This window comes from Panthera tigris, chromosome E2 (genome assembly GCF_018350195.1).
Source record: "Panthera tigris isolate Pti1 chromosome E2, P.tigris_Pti1_mat1.1, whole genome shotgun sequence".
Taxonomy (NCBI): domain Eukaryota; kingdom Metazoa; phylum Chordata; class Mammalia; order Carnivora; family Felidae; genus Panthera; species Panthera tigris.
In genome coordinates, this window is record NC_056674.1 from 12,027,142 (window position 1) to 12,051,164 (window position 24,023).

At 52.9% G+C, this 24,023-nt stretch overlaps 1 protein-coding gene across 12 annotated transcripts in view; it reads left to right on the forward strand.

Moving 5' to 3' along the window:
• CEACAM20 (CEA cell adhesion molecule 20) overlaps positions 1-24,023 on the forward strand; it is a 65,166-nt gene that overhangs the window by 40,555 nt on the left and 588 nt on the right. Inside the window, exons 1-12 of one of the 12 annotated variants that reach the window (XM_042968420.1) lie at positions 6,981-7,301; positions 7,521-7,598; positions 8,201-8,479; positions 8,933-9,214; positions 10,074-10,352; positions 13,475-13,753; positions 15,276-15,388; positions 15,610-15,697; positions 16,432-16,493; positions 16,708-16,760; positions 16,867-16,902; positions 17,403-17,513. In XM_042968420.1, coding sequence (XP_042824354.1) covers positions 7,535-7,598; positions 8,201-8,479; positions 8,933-9,214; positions 10,074-10,352; positions 13,475-13,753; positions 15,276-15,388; positions 15,610-15,697; positions 16,432-16,493; positions 16,708-16,760; positions 16,867-16,902; positions 17,403-17,421 — 1,554 coding nt within the window. In that variant the 5' untranslated portion in view covers positions 6,981-7,301; positions 7,521-7,534 and the 3' untranslated portion in view covers positions 17,422-17,513. The other 11 variants (XM_042968421.1, XM_042968414.1, XM_042968415.1 and 8 more) reach the window with 11 other exon arrangements.

Genomic DNA, 24,023 nt, shown 5'->3' on the forward strand with positions numbered 1-24,023 from the left:
ACCAGCAAAGCCAGCAGTGGGTGTTTCCAAGGCCCCAGGGAGGCATTTCCTGCCACTGATAATTCCTGGGGCTCCAGATCCCTTTCAGCCCTATCACCCTCAGTTTCTCTTTTCTCCTCCCCAGAAAAGGCCACCAACCCCGGTGGCAGCCCTGTCTCCCGTGGAGCACATGGCCTCCTTGAATTTGACATGTGTCTCCCCAAAACAAGGAGGTGATGATCTGGTGGTTTCTGAATGTCGAGGTGATTCGGGGAGGGGAGGGGCCGGTGATGTCAGCGGATGGCGGGGCCTCGCATTCCCACAGTCACACGCCATGACTCTGGCACCCGCCACTGTGAGACCAGGAGGCACCTGGGAGCCAGACCCCACGAGGGCCTTGTGCCGATGTGGCCTGCGAGTATGGGTTTCCCCGCCCCATAACAGACCCACCTCTGCAACACAGGGTACCCCCCTCTCTACCGCCCACTGGTCCATCCACCATTTATAGCCAAGAACAGGGGCCGTGTAAATAGAGCAAGGGCTCTACAGACTGGCTGGATTCAAATCCAGGCTCTGCTCTTTCTGAGCTGGTGACCTTGGGCAAGCTACGTCACCTTTCCGTGCCTCAGTTTCCTCATCAGAAAGGTGGAAGTCACAGTAGTGTCTACCTCCATGGGTCCTTGTGAGGAGCAGAGTCGGTTCACGTAAGAACTTAGAACAAAGCCGGGCACGTAAGTACTCATATTCTCTCACAAGTTCGTTCACCATCTAGTTATTTAAGAGGCACTTACGGAACCTTTATTATGTAACAAATTAGGGACTTTCAGACTCGTCCTACCTCAAGTTCGAGGTCAGATGTAGACCACAGGATTCCAATCTCGCAGAAATTCCAGTCCTTAGAACACAAATATTTGCAGAACTGAAAGGACTCGAAGATACCCTTCCTTCTACAAACAACAAAACCGAGGTCGAGAACGGGGAGGGGCTCAGCCGAGATCTCACAGTGTCAGGAGTAAAGGCAGGAACTTGAACCCAGGTTTCTCCCCCTCCTTCCCCTCCTTCTCTCTTGAACGATATGAGCTCCCGCTCTATGCTGAACGTTAGCCCAGGCAATGCGGCGGACGTAACAGGCAAGTATCTGTTCTCACGGAGCTGAAGTCTCGCTAGGGGCAGTGAGGGACCCAGACACCACAGTGAAGGGGTGGCTGCAATAGTTCACTCACTCATTCATTCATTCATTCATTCATTCATTCATTCATTCATGGGGCAAACTCCCAGGCTATGTGACTGCACGCCGCCCTCAATGTGTGGAACTTTCAGCCCTGAACTAAATGCCCAGTCTGGTGGGAATCGTGGTCCTTGTTTTCCATACTTTTCCCAACTAGGATGTTTTTCTCTCGGTCCAGGTGGCCCTGACACTCCACCATGACCTCACCAGACCCAACTTCACCCTAGTGATTGGTTCCAACGTGCCCCTGCTCTGCTTGGCTGACTCCCAGCCCCCTGCCCGGTACATACGGAGCATCAGTGGGATCCCCGGGCCTGATGGCCAGACCCTCTTCATTTCCAGTCTCTCCAGGGCACGCTCGGAGGTCTATACCTGCAGGGCCTCAAACTCCATTTCCAGCTCGCACAGCAGCGTGGACGCCGACATCACTGTCTCAGGTATTGCTCTGTGGGCTGAATGTTTGTGTCCCCCACAAATGCATAGGTTGAAATCCCAACTCCCAGAGTGATGGTGTTGGGAGGTGGGGCCTTTCGGGAGGTGATGAGGTCACGAGGACAGAGCCTCCTGAATGGGATCAGAGGCTCCAGAGGGATCCCGAGCTCCTTCCACCGTGTGAGGACACGGTGAGAACCAGGAAGAGGGCCCTCACTAGAACCTGACCACGCTGCACCCGCCAGAACCATGAGATATAAATTTCTGTTGTCTATAATCTTCCCGGTATGTGTTTTGCTATAGCAGCTCAAACAGACCAAGACGGATGTACACCTAGGGTTGAGCCTTATTGATTGGAGGTGAAATGCCCAAAATTTAAGAAAGAAAAAGAGATCAAGAGAAAAAGATCATTCCAATAAATGATCGCTGTAGGGGTTGCTCTTTTTTTTTTTTTTTTAAGTATTTAAATTTTTTTTTTTTAATGTTTATTCTTGAGGGGAAGACAGTGTGAGTGGGGAGGGGCAGAGAGGGAGGGAGACACAGAATCCGAGGGAGGCTCCAGGCTCTGAGGTGTCAGCACAGAGCCTGACAGGGGCTGGAACTCATGAACCATGAGCTAGATTATGACCTGAGCCGAAGTTGAATGCTTAACGACTGAGCCACTCAGGCGCCCTCTAACTAAATTTATGTATTTTTTATACATTTTTATTTTAGAGAGTGCAAGCAGAGGAGAGGGGCAGAGGGAGACAGAGAGAGAGAGAGAGAGAGAGAGAGAGAGAGAGAGAGAGAGAGAGAATCCTAAGCAGGTTCCATGCTCAGTATGGAGCCTGATGCAGGGCTCGGTTCCACGACCCTGGGATCATGACCTGAGCTGGAATCAAAGTCAGATGCTCAACCGACTGAGCCACCCAGACGCCCCGTTGGTGTCCTGCTCGTTGTCTGCCTCCCTCTGCCCCTCCCCATCCTTGCATAAAAGTGATTTCTTTAAGGGCAGAGGTCTGTATTTGTTTCATTTGCTGGTGTGTGCTCCAAGCACCTAAAAAAAAGTGCCTGGCACATAGTAGGCCCAAATAAATGTTTGCCGAGGGAAGGTGTGCGCGAGCCATAGAGAGGCAGTCCGGGCTGGGAGGTCAGTCGAGGTCATGCTTGGGAAGACCCAGCCTGGGGCCAGCCTGCGTGAGTCTGGCAGGTGAGGGTGTGGGGGCAGCAGGGCCCTGGGTTTATTTGCACCTGTCAGAGACCAAGTAGAAGTTGTGTTCCAGGGAGGGGCCCAGGAAGTTCCTCTCTCTTGTTGGAGCAGGAAAACACAGAACCTGCCATGGGGAAGGGGGGGTGGGGGATTTTGGGAGAGAAAACCCCAGCCCTGTGTGAAGGGGCAGATTTGGGAAAGTCCACTCCAGTGGTGGCTCTGTCCTCTAGGGTGGGGCGGAGGGGAGGGAGAGGCGAGGGTCTGAGGCCCGGGGCGGTGGGGGGCACTGGGCAGCGGAATCCGGAGGGAAGCCTGGCTGAGGAGTGGATTGCAGGTCAGAACAGGATGGGTAGACGGAGGCCTTGGATGCCGACTCAGGTGCACCAGGCGCGCTCAGCACAGGGAGCCCCAGGCACCGGGGGTGCGGTAGGGTCATGCGGCCACCGGCGTCCATCTGCGTGTACAGAGATGACGGGGCTGGAGGTGGCCAGAAGCCACTTTCGGACCTTGGAAGGCCGGACACGTGGAGGTGATGAGCCAGGTGGATCAGAGCCTGTGGCCCGATAGGCCCTGTGACTTTAGGCGAGAGCTAAGTCACCTCCCCTCCGTGAGCGTCGGTGTGGTGGGCGACGAGATGGGATAATAATATCCCCTAACCTGCTTGACTCTTCCTGTCTCCGTCGCCGAATCACTTCCTGATATGCCGCATGATGTACCTGTTTTGTGTGCTTGTCGCATATGGTCTCTGTCTGCACTGTGCATTTTGTCCCGAGCACCTAGAGCAAGCCCAGGAGGTGCTCGGGGTGCGGGCGTCGAGTGACGGAGTGGGTGCGCACTTCCACAGAGGGGCTGCTGTCCCGACGCCCAGTGGAGACCCACGCCCACCGAGGGCTTGCTCTGTGCCAGGCTCTGCTCCAAGCCCTTGCCCGGCCTTAAGTCATTGTCTCCGTCTGCAGCTGGGATACGGAAGCTCACAGAGGTGACATCCCGCTCACAGAGGTGACATCCCCTTCCCGGCAAGGCGCAGCTGCGGCGTGGAGGGCGGAGAGGCTAAACCCTCCCCGCCCCGTCTTACAGCGGAGGACAGGGGTCACGAGGGCGGGGGATCGACGCGCTCAGGGCTGAACACGTGGCCGGTGGAGGGGCCAGGTTTCGAACCTCCAGAGCCAGTTTGCTAAGCCTCGTGCTTCCCTGAAGCAGATGCTTGGTGACTGCCTGTGGCATGAATGAGACCCAGGCGGGCAGCAAGCGGAGGTAGCCGGGTGACTGAGACCTTCCGTGATGCCAAGGTGCCTCTCGTGCCCTAAGTCGTGGCTTTAGAGTTTTCTTAACCACCACCTACACCGCCCACCCTCTCACTTCCTCTTTTCTGGAGCCGCCTGAACTTCCTTCCTTGCTGCCAACTCAGCAGCCTCCCACATGCCGCCCCTCCGCCTGCCAGACTCTCCCCTGACCCACCCCTGCATCTTCCAGGTCTCAGGTTTGATGGCCTCTCTTCCAGGAAGCCCTCCCTGACCTCCAGACCGGGTCACGTGCCTCCTCCGGTCTCCCCCAACCCAGCCCCGCCCGTGCTGGGTTGGTACAGATGGGGAACAGGTTCATCTATTCTGCTGGACTGTGAGCCCATGTGGGCAGGGCTGGGGATGCCTTGGCCACTACTGTGTCCCCAACGCTACTAAGCACAGGGATCATCACAGAAGAGTCTAAGGCATGTTTGTTGATGAATAAGGAAGTGAATGAATGGATACATGAGTTGATGCTCGTTGATGGTTATTCCCTAACCCAGTCGATGACACTAAATCTTGGTCTACGTGCTCTCAAAGGCCAACAGCTTGTCTTGCCCGCAGGGAAGTAAAAAAAAAATGTAACTCCCCTACGTTGAACCTTGACTGTGTCCCCAGTTCTCAGCTCAGATGTCTCCTCTTCCAGGAAGCCCTCCTTGCCTCCCCCCCCCCCCAGGCTGGGTCAGACACCCCTGGGGCCCTCCCAACCCAGTGCATTCTGTGCTCCCAGCTTTTTATTTATGATCAGTATCATTTCAGCTCATTGAATATTTCCAGGCTGCTCATGGCGAGCTTGGCACTGAGCCTGATTGTCCTCAGGTCTTCACAAACAGAAGCCACCGTGATTGTTTTTGTTATCATTACAATTGACTACCATTATCTTGGGTCCTGTTTCCCTTAACTCTTAACATTCTCTTATTTTCCCTCCCTGGTACCCCTTCTCCCTGGATTGCTTCCCCGTCCTGACAAAGAGGTGGGGGGGGGGGGGTCTCAGGAGGAGGGAGACATGATTCTCAAAGGACTCAGGGCCAAAGGGTAGGGATTTCTTTCCCCTCTTCCACCTTGGGAGAAACCCCAGGATTTCTGGGGCTCTTGCTATCTGTGCTGTGCAGAGGAAGGAAAGAGAGCCCCGGGGCGGAGGGTGGAGGTGGGTCCAAAGTTCCTTCCTGCCACCACCCCTGTCTGTCCTGGGAGCTGCTGTCACCATCATAGTGCCTGTGAGTTTGCAGCAGGGCAGAGGGGGAGGAAGAAGGGAGCTGGAGGGGGGAGCTGGAGTGAAGACGTGTCTGTGTGTGCAAGTTGGGGCACGTCGATCAGGTGCCAGAACCCATGGGACTCGCTGACTTATGGGGCCACCACTGGGCAGAAATCCTGCTTATAGGTGAGTGTACTGTTCCATTCAGATGTGGATGGGGCTGGTGCGTGTGTGTGTGTGTGTACAAAAAAGAGAGATACAAAGAGAGATAGGCACACAGAAATAAATACAAAAGAGATTGACAAAGGTAGAGAGAGACCAGAGATAATGACATACATACAGAAAGGAATGGAGTTGGGACCACAGGACCAGAGACCCAGAGAGAAATAGAAGGACAGAGAGGCAAAGAGTGAAAATAACAGTAGAAACTGTAGCAGAGGGGAAAACAGGGAGGGACAGATAGGAGAGAGGGAGACAGAGGACAAAGAGACAGGAAGGAAAGTGTACAAACACACAGAGAAATAGACTTGGGGAGTCGTGGAGAGAGAGACCCAGCAAAAGAGAGGTAGGAACACAGCGGACAGACAGGTCACACCAGGGGACGGATATGAAATTTATGCTTAAAGGGTCTCTGAGCTAGAATATTTTGATAAGCATTTTGGAGGCAAAGGAATGACTTTTCAATGGGTGGTGTGCAAAACTCAGCCCGGCTTTGCCGTGTGGCCCTGAGGCCGGCTCTTCCCTCTGGCTGACCCTGGCAGGGTGCAAGGGGCTCCGGGGTCCCATGAGGGGCTGAGAGTCACCAGCTTCTCTGCAAAGTTTGCTTCCCCTCTGTGCGCAGAAGGCAAGACCCTGTAGGGAGGAGGCAGGAGGGAAGGGGCCAGGTAAAGGCTGTCTGCAGAGGGAGGTTGATCTCAAATGGGTATGATGAGGCCCACCGTCGATGACTGCACGCTCAGGATTTCTTTTATGACAGTTCTATGAAGTGGGAACTATTATTACTCCATTTTACAGATGGGGAAACTGAGACTCAGAGGACATCACTCGCCAAACAAAGCAATGGCAAAGCTGGGATTCAAGGGGAGGCAGTCAGGCTCTGGGTCCACAGGCAGAAAATGCAAACTTAGGAAATAATAATAATAGTGACTGAACACTTCCTATGAACCGTTTTAGGCACGTGACATCTGATATCGAACCTCACAACAACCCGACGGACTAGGTTCTATCCTCCCCATTTTGCTGTTGGAGAAACTGGGGCTCGCAAAGAGAGCCCCGTGCCCGTGACCGTGGAGCCAGGACGCATCAGAATCAGTATTTGCTTCCAGATATCCTAAGAGCTCCTGCCCTTCACCGCTGACTCAGCAGGGAACGGGGCAGTGCCTGAGCCAGACTGGGGTCCATTGAGGGCTGGAGAGAAACATGGCTGCCAGCCTCTGTTGATTGGGCAGATGAGAGGGGTGGGGCGTGGGACGTCAAGGTCAGCTGCGCCTAAGCATGGCTGCTGGGGTGGGGGAGGGGGGTCCCCACTCGTCCCCACAGTCTCTTCCAGTCTTGAAACTGTGTCGAATGTCCAAATGGAAATCGGACAACTCCTGGTTCCCCTTGCCTCCCCTTGCTGGGGAAATCTCTCCCTGAGGGCAAGTCTGTGCAGGTACCAGAGGTTAGTTTCCCCCATCAGAGGTAATAGAGGTTCCGGTTTGTGAGGGGATAGGCTCTGTGCCCATCCCTGGGCTGACAGGAGTTACGGGGTGCTGAGGACACAGTTTAGGGCCCGGCAGGCCACGTTCAGTCTCGTCTTCTGCCGCTCACTATAACGGTCTTGGAACGTGACTCCACCTCCCCGAGCATCTCTTTCCTTCTGGAGTGTGGAATGAGGAGACTGGTCACGTGCCTCCGTCAGAATGAGCATCATCGGAAAGAGCACAGTGACCCTCAGGGGGCCGAATTAAAGGTGACCAGTATTCATTACCACTTCACGACAACCTTAGGATGCAGGTGATGGGATGCCCGTTGTACAGCTGGACAAATTGAGTCTCGAGAAGATTAAACTCATGCCACAAGTCACATGGTCAATAAGTAGTGGAGAGGAGTCAAGCCTCTAGGGATGAAGTGTCATGTCCATGACCCTGACCTCCCTCCATTTATGGCGACCATAACTGGATTCTGCCAACCCACCTCTCCCTCCCTGAATGCCTCTTCTCTCTTTCCCACCAGCCTCACTTTTGACCATGTGGAGTCTGCCAGCTGCAGTCCAGCTCACCTCTGATGCCAACCCACTTACCACCATCCAAAGTGAGAAGGATGTCGTTCTGTCTATGTTAGGGACCCCCCCCCCCGGGGACCCCAGACTCATCGTAGATTCAGAGATGCGAGCACAGAAAACAAGGCTCTCATTCTGATCCCTGCCTTCATACCTAAAACACCCATCAAGATTCCACGCCCAAAGTCCTAATAGAACAAATCTGATTGGCCAGCCAGGGTCTGGCAATAACCTGTCAGATTAGCTGATTTGGGGGATGGGGTAAAGGGGTGGATTGTAGCTGTCGTGGCTGGGGGTGGGAAAGGTTGGCTAAGAAGCGGGTAGTGGGATCTGGCAGGCATCCGTTACCAGCCCGATTCTCCTTACAGCTGATGTTAACTGACCCATTGTCAAGCCCCAGATCCTTCTGCTTTATCTGTACGATCCCATTTCATGAGGCTTAGATTGGAAGTAGGTTGTCCACAATCACACTCCAAATGAGCAGTGGATCTAGCATTTGAGCCCAGGCATTGAGCTCATGTGTCTTGAGGCAATTCCGAACCACCCTTGTCTCTCTGGGTCCCTCTGTGGCTACATTTTGCTTGGCCCTCCTCTGTGTCTCTGCTCCTGCCTCCCTCTTTCTCTTCTCGCGCAGAACTGCTGGCCAGACCCACCATTGCAATCAGCCAGGACACTGCCACAGAACAGAGGGAAAACGTGACCTTCCGCTGTAGCACCCAGGATGCTGACGTTACCATCCACTGGGTCTTCAACGATCTCCCCCTGGTGTTCCACGAGCGCGTGCAGCTGTCCACAGATGGCAAGACCCTCACCATCCTCACCGTACAGCGGGAAGACTCTGGGACTTACAAATGTGAAGCCCAGGCTTTCCACCAGGTCCGGAGCAGTGCTCCCACCTTCCTGACTGTGAACCGTAAGTCCCTTTCCATTCTCCCCAGCCCCTCACCGACACCCCCTTCCTTGGTGATCTCATTCAGTCTCACCGCTTCAGATACCATCCAAATGTGGACTCGTCTACCCTTGGACTCCAGACGTATAACCATGTGACGTCTCTACTTGGTTCTACTGGAAACTTCCAAGTTAACATACCTAAAACTAAGTTCTTTAACCTTCAGATGTGTGCTACAAAAGCTTGTCTGGGTAGGGGCAAGGAAAGAGCATTTAGACACGTCTTACAATCCTGCTTTACCCAGGGTTAAGGCTGACACTTAATTTCCACTGGGTTCCTGTATCTCCTTTGTAATTGATCCAGAGCTTGGGTGGGGGAGAAGAGAAATATTAATATTTATTGACCTCTGAGCTCTGTCTCTCTCAGAAAGCCATTGCTGAGCTCTTGTTGCTGCTATGATTGTTCTTGTCCTTCCAGATGGTCCTGACCCCTTTGAAATCAAGTTGGAGTCTGGTGTATCCAGAGGGGAGGTGGTTGAAGTGATAGAGGGTTCCACTGTGACCTTCTCCGTGGAAACACAGTCTCATCCTCCCCCTTCCTATACCTGGTTTCTCCCCTATGACTCCATCCCACCTCCCACCATGAGTTCGTTCACCATCCAAGCTGTGTCCCGGGAACATGAAGGGACGTACAGGTGCTTGGTATCCAACGGTGCTACCCACCTGCTTCGCCTGGGTGCTCTTAAAGTTCGAGTCCTTGGTGAGCTTCTTCTTCCTGTTCCTCTCCTTTGTTCCTCTGAGAATCAGAGCTATACCAGTATCCCGGAGGCTGAGAAGGACCCAGAGGAGCGGGGATTTCTCGTGTGGCTGGTGGCAGAATAGGGCTCTGACCACAGCGAAGGTCCTGGCTCCTGGCTTGACCCGTCCTCCCCGAGACCTCGTTGGCTGTCTATGGGTTGTCCATTATTTGATTCTCTCTGAAAGTTGGGGGGGAGGGGCGGGCGTTGATTCTCTGTCCATACAAACACACAATATTCACACATCTCACACACACAGAGTCTCACGTACGTAAATAATAACCACATATGCACAGCTGTGCACGATACACGCAATTTACATACGATACCCATAACACACAATGCAACCAACGTATAACCCACACACGAAACATATGACGTGCACACAGCTGACACCACGATATACATACTCAGTAGCTACAGGCACACACGACAGCCATACACAAAGCGTGTCCACACCACACAGTGACACACGCCGCGTACATTCACATGCAGAAGGCCCATGTACACGATACAAACTCACAATGCCTCACAGTCACACAACAAATACGACACACACATGCAGCAGACACAGACGTGCACACAAGACGCGTCCGTAGACCACACCGTCACCAAACACACAAAACCCGTCACGTCCTCGCGATTGTTACACGACACCCGCAGCACCCGTATCACGCAGTCACACACACACACACACACACACACACACACACACACAAGACATACACATGTATCCCTGGAAAGCCCCCAAGGGCCCCCCGCCTGGGCTGCAGACTAGGGAAGGGGTCCCTGACCCCTACCCGTGTCTCTTTGTGTTTCCAGAAACGCTGACCAAGCCTCACATTGTGCCCCCAAGCCTGAATCTCGTGGAAAATGCCAGCTCCGTGGCCCTGACCTGCCAGACCCCCCATGAGGGGGCTGGAGTCCTGTGGCTCCTGAGGGGCCAGGCTCTCCTGCCCAGCGATCACCTCGTGCTGTCGGCTGACAACAGGAGCCTGGTCATCCACGGCCTCCGGCGGGACGATACAGGACCCTATGAGTGTGAGGTCTGGAACTGGGGCAGCCGGGCACGAAGCGAGCCCTTCAGGCTCGCCATGAGCTGTGAGTCACCCGGGCTGGGCCTTGTCCTCCTCCCTCCCTCCTTCCCTCCCTCCCTCCTTCCCTCCCTCCTTCCCTCCCTCCCTTTCCTCCCTCCCTTTCCGTTCTTCCTTCTAGCCATTTATTCCACAATCACCGAATACCTGCTGTGTGCCAGCCCTGTCTCGGCACCAGGACGCAGCACCAGCCCTGGTGGGGCTTATATTCTAGTGGGGAGACACACCTTAAACAGCTAAGCAGGGGACAGATGTGTTGTGTCACCGCCATGGGGCTAAGGAGAACCAGGAGGCAGCGAGAGGGGCAGGGAAGGCTGGGAAGGGAAGGCCTTGCAGTCTTAGCTGGGGTAGTCAGGGCAGGCTTCCCTGAGGAGGTGGCATTCCTGCAGAAGCTTGTCGGCAGCTAAGGGAAGAGAGCGCCGGGCGGAGGGAGCAGCGTGCGGGGTGGGTGGTGACAAGTGGGCAGAGGAACCGGAGCAGGCCAAGGCGACCAGACAGGTGAACTGGGGCGGATGGAATGGAAGAGGTCAGGAGGTTGTAAGGCTGGGGGCAGATCATGCAGGGCCCCGTGAGCCGTGGTGAGGACACTGGGAGCCACAGAAGGCTCTGAGTGGAGGGAGGAGAGGATTAGACCTAGGTTTTCCCAGAGTGTCCTGGGCCCTTGTCTATGGGGGGTGGGGGTGAAGCAGGGGAGGAGGAGGTTTAGAAAGTTCGGGTCCTTGGAGAGGCAGACCCCAAGGTAGGACTAAAGGGGTGACACGGGCGAGGATTTTGGTAGGATGAGTGCTCCTGTGCACAAAAGAAGGGAGGGAGCTGTGAGGGCTGGGGGAGCCAGTGAGTGAGGTGTTTGACCCCGAGCAAGCAGAGGAGGGGAGGGCAGGGGTGGGGTAGAGAGGGTTGGGTAGAAGTACAGAGACCACCGTGCAGCCTAAGGAACATTGTCAAGGCAGTAGGGAGAGTCCCATGTGTCCCAGGAAGGGGTCTGCCTCAGTTTCCCCAACACACTCAGGTATAAGTAGGGGGCAGCCCGTGGGGAGGGCCGGCAGTGGATTCCAGGGCACAGAGGTTGGGCCCTCCGTTACTGAAACCCCTGCGAGGCGCCTCCTCCCGGTGGCCACGGCTGTCCGTCAGGAGGTGACGGACCTGGGCCAGGGGGCAGCTGTGGGGGTGAGAAGCGGTGCGACCGTGGATGCATTTTGAATATCGAACTCACGGGATTTGCCGCTGTCGGCACCGAGTGAAAGACAAAGGGCCTGACCCCGCGTTTTTTTTTTTTTTTTTTTTTTGCCTGAGCTACTCGCATGGTGTAGCCGCCCTGAGCTGAGGTGGAGAAGAGGTTCCTGCAGGGAGGGTCCACGTTTATTCGTGCTAAGTAACGGGAGACACGGGGTGGGGGGGACAGAGGTCACACACACTGCTGTCGTCTTCTTCCCTTCCCGCTGCCGTCACGAAACCCGAAATTGCTATTTTGTTCGCCCTCTCTGCCGAGCAACATGTCGGGTGCTTGATGAGTGATGACAATGACCTCTTGAGCTCACGGCCTGCTTGGGATGGGGAGGTCGATCATCAGGCAAAGACAATACAGCGTGAAAAGTGCTGCCGTGGGGCGACGGTGTTTGGGGAACCCGAGGGAAGCCCCCAAAGTCTGGCCGGGGGGGGGGGGTCGTGTGGGAAGGCTCGTGGTGAGATGTGATCCAAGGGACGAGCAAGTTATCTAGGAAGAGCAGGCTCCGGGAAGAGCATTCCAGAGAAGGAAGAGAATGTGTGAAGGCTCTGAGGCAAGACGGAACAGGACAGAGACGGAAGATCCGAGCAGGATGTTATTTCCGGATTGGGAGTGGAAGGTGTGGAGAGGTGGGCGGTGGGGCTGGAGGGGTCTGCAAGGGCGAGATTGTGAATGAGCTCCTCAGCCATGGCCTTTGCCCTAAGGACACTGGGGAGCCATGGAGGGTTCTGAGTGGGGGAGGGATAGTGTCCAATTTGCACTTAGGAGGTCCCCTCTGGTTGCCTTGGGGAGGATCTGATGCCAGGATTGGAAGACCGTGAGGGATCCTGGTAACCAGGAGGTTCAGATGCGGGGGTAGATATCAAAGGATTCCTGGGCGGGGGTGAGGGCAGGATTGTCCTCTTTTCTAGGAGCGTAACAACTCAAAACTCTTTGCATCCTTCCTTCCAGTAGTTAATCATTAATTTATTTAAAAAAAATTTTTTTACGTGATTTTATTTTTGAAAGAGAGAAAGAGATGAGGGGGCGAGGGGCAGAGAGAGAGAGAGGGAGGCACGGAATCTGAAGCAGGATCTAGGCTGAGCCGTCGGCACAACAGAGCCCCACGCAGGCCTCGAACCCACAAACCGTGAGATCATGACCTGAGTAGAAGTCAGACGCTTAACTGCTTAACCAACTGGGCCACACCCAGGCACCTGTCACGTTAATGTAAATAAGGTAAAAGACTCAGGGCACCCGGGTGGCCCGGTCGGTACGCTGTCGTTTAAATAAGACAAAGACTCAACTCTTAGTTTGCGTGAGAAATTCAACAGCCGTTGCGTTTGTTTCCTTCCCTTTCCTTTTGTTTCCTTCCCTTCCCGTACCAGGGACCTGTCCCAGGCTCTCCTGGCTTCACGGGGCAAAGCCACAAGCATCTCTCTCTACCTTTGGGGATACACGGGTGTAAATTCAAATATTGCAACAGGGCTATTTGCTGTTCGGTTAGAAAGTCCCTCAGAATGGTGACGGTTCTGGAAGTTTAGGGCTCATGTTTGTGGGACGCGGCAGCAATCTGTGAAGCCTGGATGTGTTCACGAGGCCCCTTGGGGAGAGTTCGCTTTTGCAAGGGCCGGGGGTTTTGTTCGTTTCGTTTTGCTGCCATTTGGCTTTGGGTTCCTCCCCTCCACGGTGTGGACTACAATCCACCCGCTTGGGAACCAAGGAGGAAGAGGGAACACCTTGCTGGGGCTCCCTTCAAGGGCGGCTGGGAAAGCCTGGGTTCTCCGGGCTACCACCTGCAATGCTCTTAGAGTCGAGAAGGGGGTGGGGAAAGGGGTGACACTTCCAACGCGGAAGCAGAACGGGGCAGGACAGGAAGACTCACCGGTGGAGGGTGGAGGCGTGATGTTTGGCTTTGCACACAGACGGCCCTGACCGAGTGGACATCACCAGCGGGTCTGCGCCCGGGGTGGTCGGCACCGTGGAGGCCGAGCTCAACTCCAGCCTGACCCTGCAGTGCCGGGCGGAGTCCCAGCCAGGCGCTGAGTTTCACTGGACCCTTGAACAGTCCACCGCTGTGCATGCGGGGCAGGTGCTGATCATCTGGGCCCTGACCTGGGAGCACCAGGGGATCTACAACTGCACGGCCTCCAACCCGCTGACCCACCTGGCCCGCTCTGCCTCGGTCCGGGTCAGAGTGGTAGGTGAGTCCCCCGGCGCCCCTTCCCCTGGGGTCCAAGTGGCTTTTCCTGAAGCCGGCCGAAGCTATCTGGGCTTCTCGCGTGGCAGGGAGTGTGCTGTGTGGGCAGGTTCTCGGTGTGGAGCTGTTCGATCCCAGCCTAGAACCTCTGCTTCCTAGCCGTGCGCCCCCCGGGAAACCCTCCAGGCTGCTCTGAGCCTCAGTTTCCTTACCTGTAAACGGGGGTGGTGATGCCTTCCCTTCCAGAGTTGTTTAGCAGTACAGAGAGTCGGGAGACAGCCCCTGGGTGGAGGAGTGAGGTAGGAATTCTATTAATGACAGGAATTACATGAATCACAACTGGGTGTGACTGGCAGCGGGTCCCCGTATTTCTGTCTTGAGTTCTCGAGGGGACAACACGGTGTGGCTCTTAGCCAGGGTTCCTATCCCAGCTCCGGTGCTTGATAGCTGTGTGACCCTGGGCATGCTGCTTAACATCTCTGGTCCTCTGATTACTTGTAGGTAAAACAGACATGATAACCGCGCTTATATCCTAGGGTTGTTGAAAATTAATCGACATTCGTAAAGCGTTTATGGCAGTGCCTGGCATATTGTGTTTATTAAACAAATAGAATTATTCTTTGCTGAGCCTGTACCACATGCTTGAAACAAGCCTTTCCATATGCCGTATCAGCAAACACTTCTTGGGTAGCTCCCCAGCCAGCCGGCTCTGAGGTGGGCCTGCTGGAATCTCTGTTGGGTAGGAGAGACTGAGCCCTGTCCTAGGGTCTGAAGCCAGGAGCGACGTTTTTAGTCGTCGCTGAGCAGAGGACCCAATGTACCTTCCCAGAGGACCCAGTGCACCATATGTTATCTTCAGAACAACCCTCTGGTCTTGTTAAGACCTTTTTTTTTTTTTTTTTCTATTTTTTTTAATGCTTATTTAATTTTTGAGAGAGAGAGCATGAGTAGGGGAGAGGCAGAGAGAGAGGGAGACGCAGAATCCGAAGCAGGCCCCAGGCTCCGAGCTGTCAGCACGGAGCCCGACGTGGGGCTCGAACCCACGAGCTGTGAGATCATGACCTGAGCCGAAGTCGGACGCTCAACCGACTGAGCCACCCAGCTGTCCCCAAGACCTCTTGATGAATGGAGAAACAGAGGCTCAGAGGAGGAAGCAGTGAGTCCGGTTGATGGTCATGGGGATGTTGTAGGGTTTGAACGAGATCACGTATGAAGGGCTCTCGGAGCTTAGAGCCTGGGGGAAGGCAGCGTCTGGCATCATCATCACCGGATCGTATCATCGCCTTTCACCAAGTGCTTACTCTGTGTCAGGCATGGCCCTGGTTCTTCCAAGTGGGATCTCACTTAATCCCGGCAGAAGCCTATAGGGTTATGAATGGCCATGCTCATTTGGCACAGGAAGAAACGAAAGCTCAGAGAATGAAACCAAGAACCCCCATCGCATCCTGGAAGCCCCCCTCCTGTGCCTCCAGAGCAGAGCCCCTTCCTTCTTAAGAGCAGTGTCCTGATTCTTTCTCCTTGCCCAGGTCCCCAGTCATCCCTGTCTGCAGGAGCCATTGGTGGCATTGCTATCGGGATCCTGGCTGTCATTGCCCTGTCCGCAGGGCTGGGCTGCTTCCTCTACATCAGAAATGCCAGACGGTAAAGCTGGGAATGGGGTAGGAGGTGTGGCCTGCAGGGGGCCTGCCTGGCAGAAGTGTGGCTGACCGTGGTGCTGAGCTGTGTCTGTAGCAACTGGGGAACTCGGGGGGGGGGGGGGGGGGGGTTGGGACATTGCCCAAGAATGGACGTGGGATATGGGTAGGGCCTGTGAAGGTGGCAAGGACTGGAGGCACACAAGAATGAGGGATTTGGGGTTTCCGGCTCTCAAGGGAAAAAGCAGAGGACCCCATCCAGGAGGCAGCAACACCCACCTCTGAGGAGGAGCCCCATGCAGAGTCCTGTTCCAGTAAGTGACTTCCTAGCTGATGCCCGGGGCAGCAGTGGGGGCTGGGAAAGAAGCTAGTATTGGGAGCCTGGGTCTCTGCTCCCAGCTTTGCCACTAGTGTGACGATCACGAATGAGATTGGAGCCAAGAACTCTGAGCAGTTATGTCTGTTCCACCAACCACAGCAAAAATGGGGCATTAGTTGCCATCGTCTCCTTCCTCACTCTTGGAAAACTCTGCTGATGGATTGCTGAGCCCTGCTGAACTCAAAGTCAGCCTCACAATCCACCTCAGCACCGTGCTTCCCACACCCTCTACTGATGGGTGGGAGCTGACCAGAGGCAAAACGAAACATCTTTGACATCTCCAGCCTAGGATTCTGGAAGGATGGGCCCCATGGGATGGAAGTCCTAGACACTGTCTAGTTCAGCTCGGTTTTACAGAAAGGAGATTCATGTCCAGGAAGGATAAAGGATAAACCCGTGCTACAGAGGACCCCCTGGCACAGTTAGGGCTAGGTCTTAGGTTTCTGTCCTTATCCATCTCATCAAACGGTCTACTCTAACCCAGAGCTAGATTTCCAGGACTTTTCCAGGTCAAGCTCACCAAAGATGTGATGGGTAGGTAGTCCTGGGAAGAAAGGAAGGAAGGTTTCTTGCACCACCTTTCTGGGGATGGGAGTGACCTAGGAAAACAGCCCCTTCCCCCACATCTCTTCCTAATCCCAGCCCTGGGCTGGTATTCCCTTTCTCTAGACTGGCTGAGCCCCATGTATGCCAATTTACCCAAACCTCAAGGACAGGTTGGAGTCACAAAGGTGAGCAATGCTCCAGAGGTCCCCCTCCCTGCTCCCCTGACTACCTGGCTCGTCCCCAGCCCAGTAGGGCTGTGTCAGTCCCACTTCTTGGGTCGGGGAGTGAGGCACGTTCTCTTGAGGATACCCAGTGCTAGCTTGGGTCTCTGCATCTCCTCCCCTGCCTTCTCTGGGGATCCCAAGATCCTCCCTGACTCTCTTCCCTTTTGTCTTCTAGCTCTTCAACATGACAATGTGCAGCTTTGAGCTCCTCTGGGAATCAGGAGGGATGTAAATGCCTCCGAGGCCAAAGCTGTTTCTGGAAATTTCTGGAAATTTCTGGGGGTGGTCCCCATCCCAAGCCCCATGACCTCTTCACCACTTTCTTTTCCCCTAGATGCTGCCACCAGATCCCCCAGAGCAGTTTTATGAGGTATGTTGGCCCTGCTGGGCTTGATATGAAAAATCTGCAGAGGGCATACAATCTGAGAACTTTGTATTTGACAAGTCTGAGAAACCATCCTGTGTAAATAGTAATTGTGCATTGCAGGGCCGGGATGGGGAGAAAGTAGCCCAAGGCTTTAGAGGCAGCTGGGTCGGATTCCAGGTCTCTGGCCCCTACTGTGTTCCTTTCACCTCCGGGGCTCTGAATTGTATTGCAAATGAGGTGCCACCAGCCAGGCACATGCTGGGGTGCAAAGGAAATCTTGGAGTAGAGGTTGCAGAGGTCGCCAGGTGGAAAGACAGCGTTCTAGATCAGGGGCAGGGCCTTGGGTCCTAGACTTACATTCACTTCTGATTCTTTGTAAGATCCTGGTGAAACCTGTTCCTCTCTTGGGTCACTGAAGAATGCAAGTTGACACTTTGTAGACACTGTGATTTTAAGGCAGTCTGTGCCCGTGGTCCCTAACTGATCTCTCCCTTCACTCACAGAAGGAGCCACCATCAGTAACCCCCGGGAACAATTCTCATGGCCCGAGAAAACCATCGCCCGAAGTTACATTGGATCCATTGGTCCCCACTCTACCGAAAGGAAACACAGAATCACACTATGAGGTACTTTTATGCCACCCTGAATCTTTGGATAGGTCAAGAGCTGTCACCAATCTGCCGCTTCCTCCTTGATGGAAAGTCCGTGGGATAAACTATCAAGAGAATTTTCCCTTAATCGCTTTTCAGTTCCATTCCACCCATTTCCGTCCTATCATGTTCTAGTTCACTTCATTCTCTTCTCTTCCGGTCCACTTGGTCTTACTCCATTCCAGGTTTCTGTCACATTTGTTTTCGTGCCACCTGTCAGAAGGTGGAGAGGGGGCAGGAATGTATCCCCAAACTGAGGAGGCACTCTGAGACCAGAAAACAAAGCAGGTGACTCCATACAGTTTACACCGATTTTCATTCAGAGTAACCTACTGAGAAGGGGAGATCGGGTGGATGATAATCCAGGCACCTGCACAGCAGTTCTCCAAAAAGTCCCGATCTTCATCCACAGATTTTGTAGAGTGACGTCAAAGGGTCTAGGGCTTAACAGACCTTGCTGCCACCTGTGCACCTGTGTGCCGGGAGGCGTGTGTGTGTGTGGGGGGGGGGGGGGGGGAAGAAACCATGTCATCTCTACGAGTTATCTAAACAGCCACACGGAATGCCAGAACAAGCCTTCCCGCATTCGCTTGGGGGATACGCTAACTTCCAAGGTGCACGGAACACGTAAGCCCCCCGGGGAGGTCATCTTGCAGATGTGAACAAGATGGGGTCAGTACCGGGGACACTCCGACACCGCGTGTTTCTTTTCTATCCATTTATTTGTTTACTGAGAGGGCGGCAGGCCACGCGGAGCCCGGTGCGGGGCTCAGTCTCACGAACCGGGAGATCACGACCTGAGCTGAAATCAAGAGCTGATCGAGCCCCCCCAGGCGCCCCTTGATTCTTTCCGCAAAATTCCTTCTGTTTCTCTTACTCATTCCATTCCATTCCATTCCTTTTCCTCTCTTCCCACTCACTGAACTCCATCGCGCTCTGTGGATTCCATCCCGCTCTACTGTGTGATCCCATTGTACCCCTTTCCATCTCGCCCTCATCTTCTTTCCCTCCCGTTCTTTCCCACTACTTTCTGTTACGTTTTGTTCACTTCTCCCTTCTAATTCCACTTGATTCATTTCTTCCACGTTCTGCTACCTTCTACTCTATTCCTGTCCACCCGCTTCCGTCCCATCCCTTGGGCTCACTTCCATTCTCTTCCTTCTCATCCCATGTCATTCCTGCTCTTCCCCATTCATACATGTAATCCGTCCTATGCATTCTGGCTTCCATCACCCCGTTCCTTCCTGTTCAGTATCCCCGTGTACACTCAGCTCTGGTTTTTTTTTTTTATGAGTTTAAACATTTTAGTTTTTAAATTTTAATTGATTAATTGTCAAGTTAGCTAACACACAGTGTGCCCTTGGCTTTGGGAGTAGATTCCCGTGATTCATCACTTACATCCAACTCCCAGTGCTTATCCCAACAAGTGCCCTCCTCAATGCCCATCACCCATTTCCCCCACCCCCTTGTGCCCTCTGTATTTAAAAGTCTCTTATGGTTTGCCTCTTTCTCTGTTCATAACTATTTTTTTCTTTCCCTTCCCCCACGGGCTTCTGTTAAGTTTCTCAACTTCCACATGTGAGTAAAAACATACGATATCTGTCTTTCTCTGACTGACTTATTTCGCTTAGCTTAATGCCCTTCAATTCCATCCGCGTTGTTGCAAATGACAAGCTTTCATTCTTTTTCATCGCTGAGTAGTATTCCATTGTATAAATATACCACGTTTTCTTTATCCATTCATCAGCTGACGGACATTTGGGCTCTTTCCATAATTTGGCTATTGTTGATAGCGCTGCTGTAAACATTGGGGTACATGCACCCCTATGAATCAGCACTCCTGTATCCTTTGGATAAATTCTTAGTAGTGCGATTGCTGAGTTTTAGGGTAGCTCTATTTTTAATTTTTTGAGAAACCTTCACACTGCTTTCCAGAGCGTCTGCACCAGTTTGCATTCCCACCAACCATGTAATAGGGATCCCCTTTCTCCACATCCTTGACAACATCTGCTGTTTTCTGAGTTGTTAATTTTAGCCACTCTGACCAGTGTGAGTTGGTATCTCATTGTGGTTTTGATTTGTATTTTCCTGATGATGAGTGAGGTTGAGCATGTTTTCATGTGTCTGTTAGCCATTTGGATGTCTTCTTTGGAAAAATGTCTATTCATGTCTTCTGCCCATTTCTTCACTGGATTATTTGTTTTTCAGGTGTTGAGTCTGGTAAGTTCTTTATAGACTTAAAAAATTTTTTTAATGTTTTTATTTATTTTTGAGAGAGTGAGAGAGCACGCAAGTTGGGGAGGGACAGAAAGAGAGGGAGACACAGAATCCGAAGCAGGCTCCAGGCTCTGAGCTGTCAGCACAGAGCCTGATGTGGGGCTCGAACCCATGAACCGTGAGATCCTGACCTGAGCCGAAGTTGGACGCTCAACTGACTCGGATACTAACCCTTGCCTGGCTTTCAGTTCATTCCACTGCATTCCCTTTCTTCTTATCCTACAGCACTACTTTCCCACTCACTTCCTTTTCTTTTCACTTATTTCCTTCTTCTCCCTGTATTTCCTTTCCCCCATGCCTCCCTCTTCCATTCAATCCATGTTACTGTTTCCAATTTTTTCACTCTGTCCTCTTTTATCCCTTTTCCATTCCTCCACCTTGGATCCCATTCTGTTCTTTTTATTCCCACCCGCTCCTGTCATTCTTTTCCATGGCCCTCCCTTCCAGCCGCCCGTGTTACTTTCCCAACCATTTAACTTCGTGCTTTCAAGTCCTCTCCCAACATTCCTTCCCATTTCCTTACCCTGCACACCATCGTATGAACTCCATTTAACTCCATTTCCTCATTCTAGATTCTGCAGCATTCCAGTTTTGTGCCTGCATCGCCATTCTTGAACTCCCAATTACCCTTTGTCATATTGCTTTTTTGTCACTTGTTCTCCATTCCTTTCCTTTCCTCAAATGCCTTCCCTTCCCACTCTTGTCCATTCAGTTCTAATCCTGCACTCCGTGTCGTCAGTCTCCTTTCCATGCCAGTTTATTCTCTTCTTTTCCTCTTCATTCCTTTCTATTATGATTTTTCTATTTATTCCATTTCTTCATTTACATTTTTTGGATGCTATGCCATTTATTCCACTCCATTCCCTGATTGCAGTTTCCATCCAACCTCACCCCGCCCCACCCCACCCCACTCCATTCCATTCACTTTTACTCCACCCCACCCATCCCATCCCGTCCAATGCCACCTCACCCCACCGCACTCTACTCCAACTCTACTCTACTCACCCCACCCCACTCTACTCCCAACCCCACCCCACCCCACCCCACTCCACTCCATTCAGTTCCACCCCACCCATTCCATTCCGTCCCGTCCCATCCCGTCTCACCCCTCCTCACCCCACCCCACTCCACTCCATTCCATTCACTTCTATGTCACCCCACCCATCCCATCCCATCCCATCCCACCCCACCCCCCCCCACTCCACTCCACTCCACTCCACTCCACTCCACTCCACTCCATTCAATTCTACTCCACCCCACCCTACCCCACCCCACCCCACCCCACTCTACTCCACTCCATTCAGTTCCACCCCACCCATTCAATTCCATCCCATCCCATCCCATCCCATCTCATCCCACCCACCCCACCCCATCCCATCTCATCCCACCCCACCCCACCCCACCCCACCCCACCCCACTCCACTCCATTCAGTTCCACCCCACCCATTCAATTCCGTCCCGTCCCATCCCGTCTCACCCCTCCTCACCCCACCCCACTCCACTCCACTCCATTCAATTCCACCCCACCCATTCAATTCCGTCCCGTCCCATCCCATCCCACCCCACCCCACCCCACCCCACCCCACTCCACTCCACTCCATTCAGTTCCACCCCACCCATTCCATTCCGTCCCATCCCATCCCGTCTCACCCCTCCTCACCCCACCCCACTCCACTCCACTCCATTCAATTCCACCCCACCCATTCAATTCCGTCCCGTCCCATCCCATCCCACCCCACTCCACCCCACCCCACCCCATCCCACCCCACCCCACCCCACCCCACTCCACTCTACTCCACTCCATTCAGTTCCACCCCACCCATTCCATTCTGTCCCATCCCATCCCGTCTCACCCCTCCTCACCCCACCTCACTCCACTCCATTCCATTCACTTCTATGTCACCCCACCCATCCCATCCCATCCCATCCCACCCCACCCCACCCCACTCCACTCCACTCCACTCCATTCAATTCCACCCCACCCATCCCATCCCATCCCACCCCATCCCACCCCACCCCACCCCACCCCACCCCACCCCACCCCACCCCACTCCACTCCACTCCACTCCATTCAATTCTACTCCACCCCACCCTACCCCACCCCACCCCACCCCACCCCACCCCACTCTACTCCATTCAGTTCCACCCCACCCATTCCATCCCATCCCATCCCATCCTATCCCATCCAATCCCACCCCATCCCACCCCACCCCACCCCACCCCACCCCACCCCACTCCACTCCACTCCACTCCACTCCACTCCATTCAATTCCACCCCACCCATTCCGTTCCATCCCGTCCCATCCCATCCAATCCCATCCCTTTCCACTCCATTGCATTTCTCTCCATTCCATTCATTCCTTTCCCATCCCTTTAAGTACAATGATAACCATCTATCTCCTTTAATTTGTTTTCTTTTCTTTCCAATCTTTTCTTTTTGTTCATGATACTCACCTCTCTACATTCCTCCCATGGGAGATTTGAGGCAATTCATAGCAAGCTTATATATCACACCATAAAATGGTGCTAAATTAGAAATAGGAATCACAATTAGGAAAATGCTTCTAAAAATAGGCAGGAAATCAAGGTATGGATAAGAAGGTAAATATGCTGGACCTATGTAGTACCTGTTCCTGTATTTATCATTTGTCTTTGAGTTTCCTGGTGGCCAAAAAAAAAAAATCAGTTTTATCACCCAAAAGGAAGAAAACTATTAGCTCATCCAGGCAGATGGGAAGCAGACCTTCCCATTGGAAGTTCCGATAACTCAGGTGATTGCTTCCTGGTTCTAAGGACTAGTGAGATTATTTCAGAGGATTCAAGCAATAGCATCCATGTTCAGGGCTAGCCAGATTACTCCATGTCCAGGGATGGATTTTAGACAGTATCCTCTGAAGGAGTCAGTGACCAGTCAGATTTCAGGAAGCAAAAGAGGGAGGCCAGAACAGATTTGGAAAAGAGAAACTTTAGGGCCACAGAATTCCAGTATTTTAGTGTCCAAAGTGCTGTCTTGCACTAAAGGGACAAATGTATTCCTTGTTACCCTAGAGGGCAGGCCAGTTACTATGGAGGATAGATTGGAGGGCGGCAGGCTTTAGTGTAATTTACAGATGAACTATTCTCAAAGGATGTGAATGTCTTATATATCATAGGGATTTTAAACATTTTTTTTTAAGCAGGCTCCACACCCAATGTGGGGCTTGAACTCACGACCCTGAGATCAAGGGTCGCGTGCTCTATCAACTAAGCCAGCCAGGTGGCCCCATAGTCAGGGCTTTTAATAAGAAAGACAAACCCCCTGAAAGTAATTGAGAGAACACTGGGGGAATCTCAGATAACCCAATTTCAGAAATTACTGGTGGGCCTGCGAGGACTGGAATGTTGTCAGGAAGCTTTTCTCTTATGTGGTTGCTCATATTTGTTGAGCAACGAATCTGTTCCATTGTTCTCAGTCCAGATTGAATTCCTATGCAAGCCTCCCAGTCACCACGCCTCTATAACTTCAGATTACATGTAACAACATCCTCTATTACTAGTTAAGAGTTTCTAGGTTCAAATTCTACAGAGGAGAATCAGACTGGCTCAGGCCATTGTATGGGTTGTATTTAGGTTTGTGAGCTCTCCAGTCAGGTACGAACTGGCACACGTGGACTTTTAGGTCCCCCTCGTCCAGAGAAGGAAAGCCACATTTGCTTCTTTCTATCAGTCGAGCAAAAGCTCTTCCTAGAAGTGCCAGCCCGTGAAATTACTCATATCTCCTGGACCAGAATTGTGTCACATGGTATTGCTTGTTGCCAGGAAGGCTGAGAGAATGAGGTGTTATGCTTCCCAGTTCTTGTCAATAGAAGCAGGCAAGGGATGAGATATGAGGAAGAGTGTCAGGTCAGTCAACTCAACGTCTGCTATATCCTGGAGGGATGAGAAGGAGCAATCCATTCAAAGGATCTGGAGTGGAGTGTATCAGTGATCTGTTGCTGCATGACAAATGACAACAAACTTAACAGCATATGCCATTATCGCAAAGTGTGTGTCTAAGCACTGCTTAGATGGGTCTTCTGCAATGCTGTCATCGTGGTGTTGGCCAAGGCTCAGGTCCCATTTGAGGCTTGACTGGAGAAGGATCCACTTCCAAGCTCAGCCTTTAGTTCCTTGCAGGCTGTCAAACGAGGACCTCGGTTTCTTACTGGCTGTCAGCTG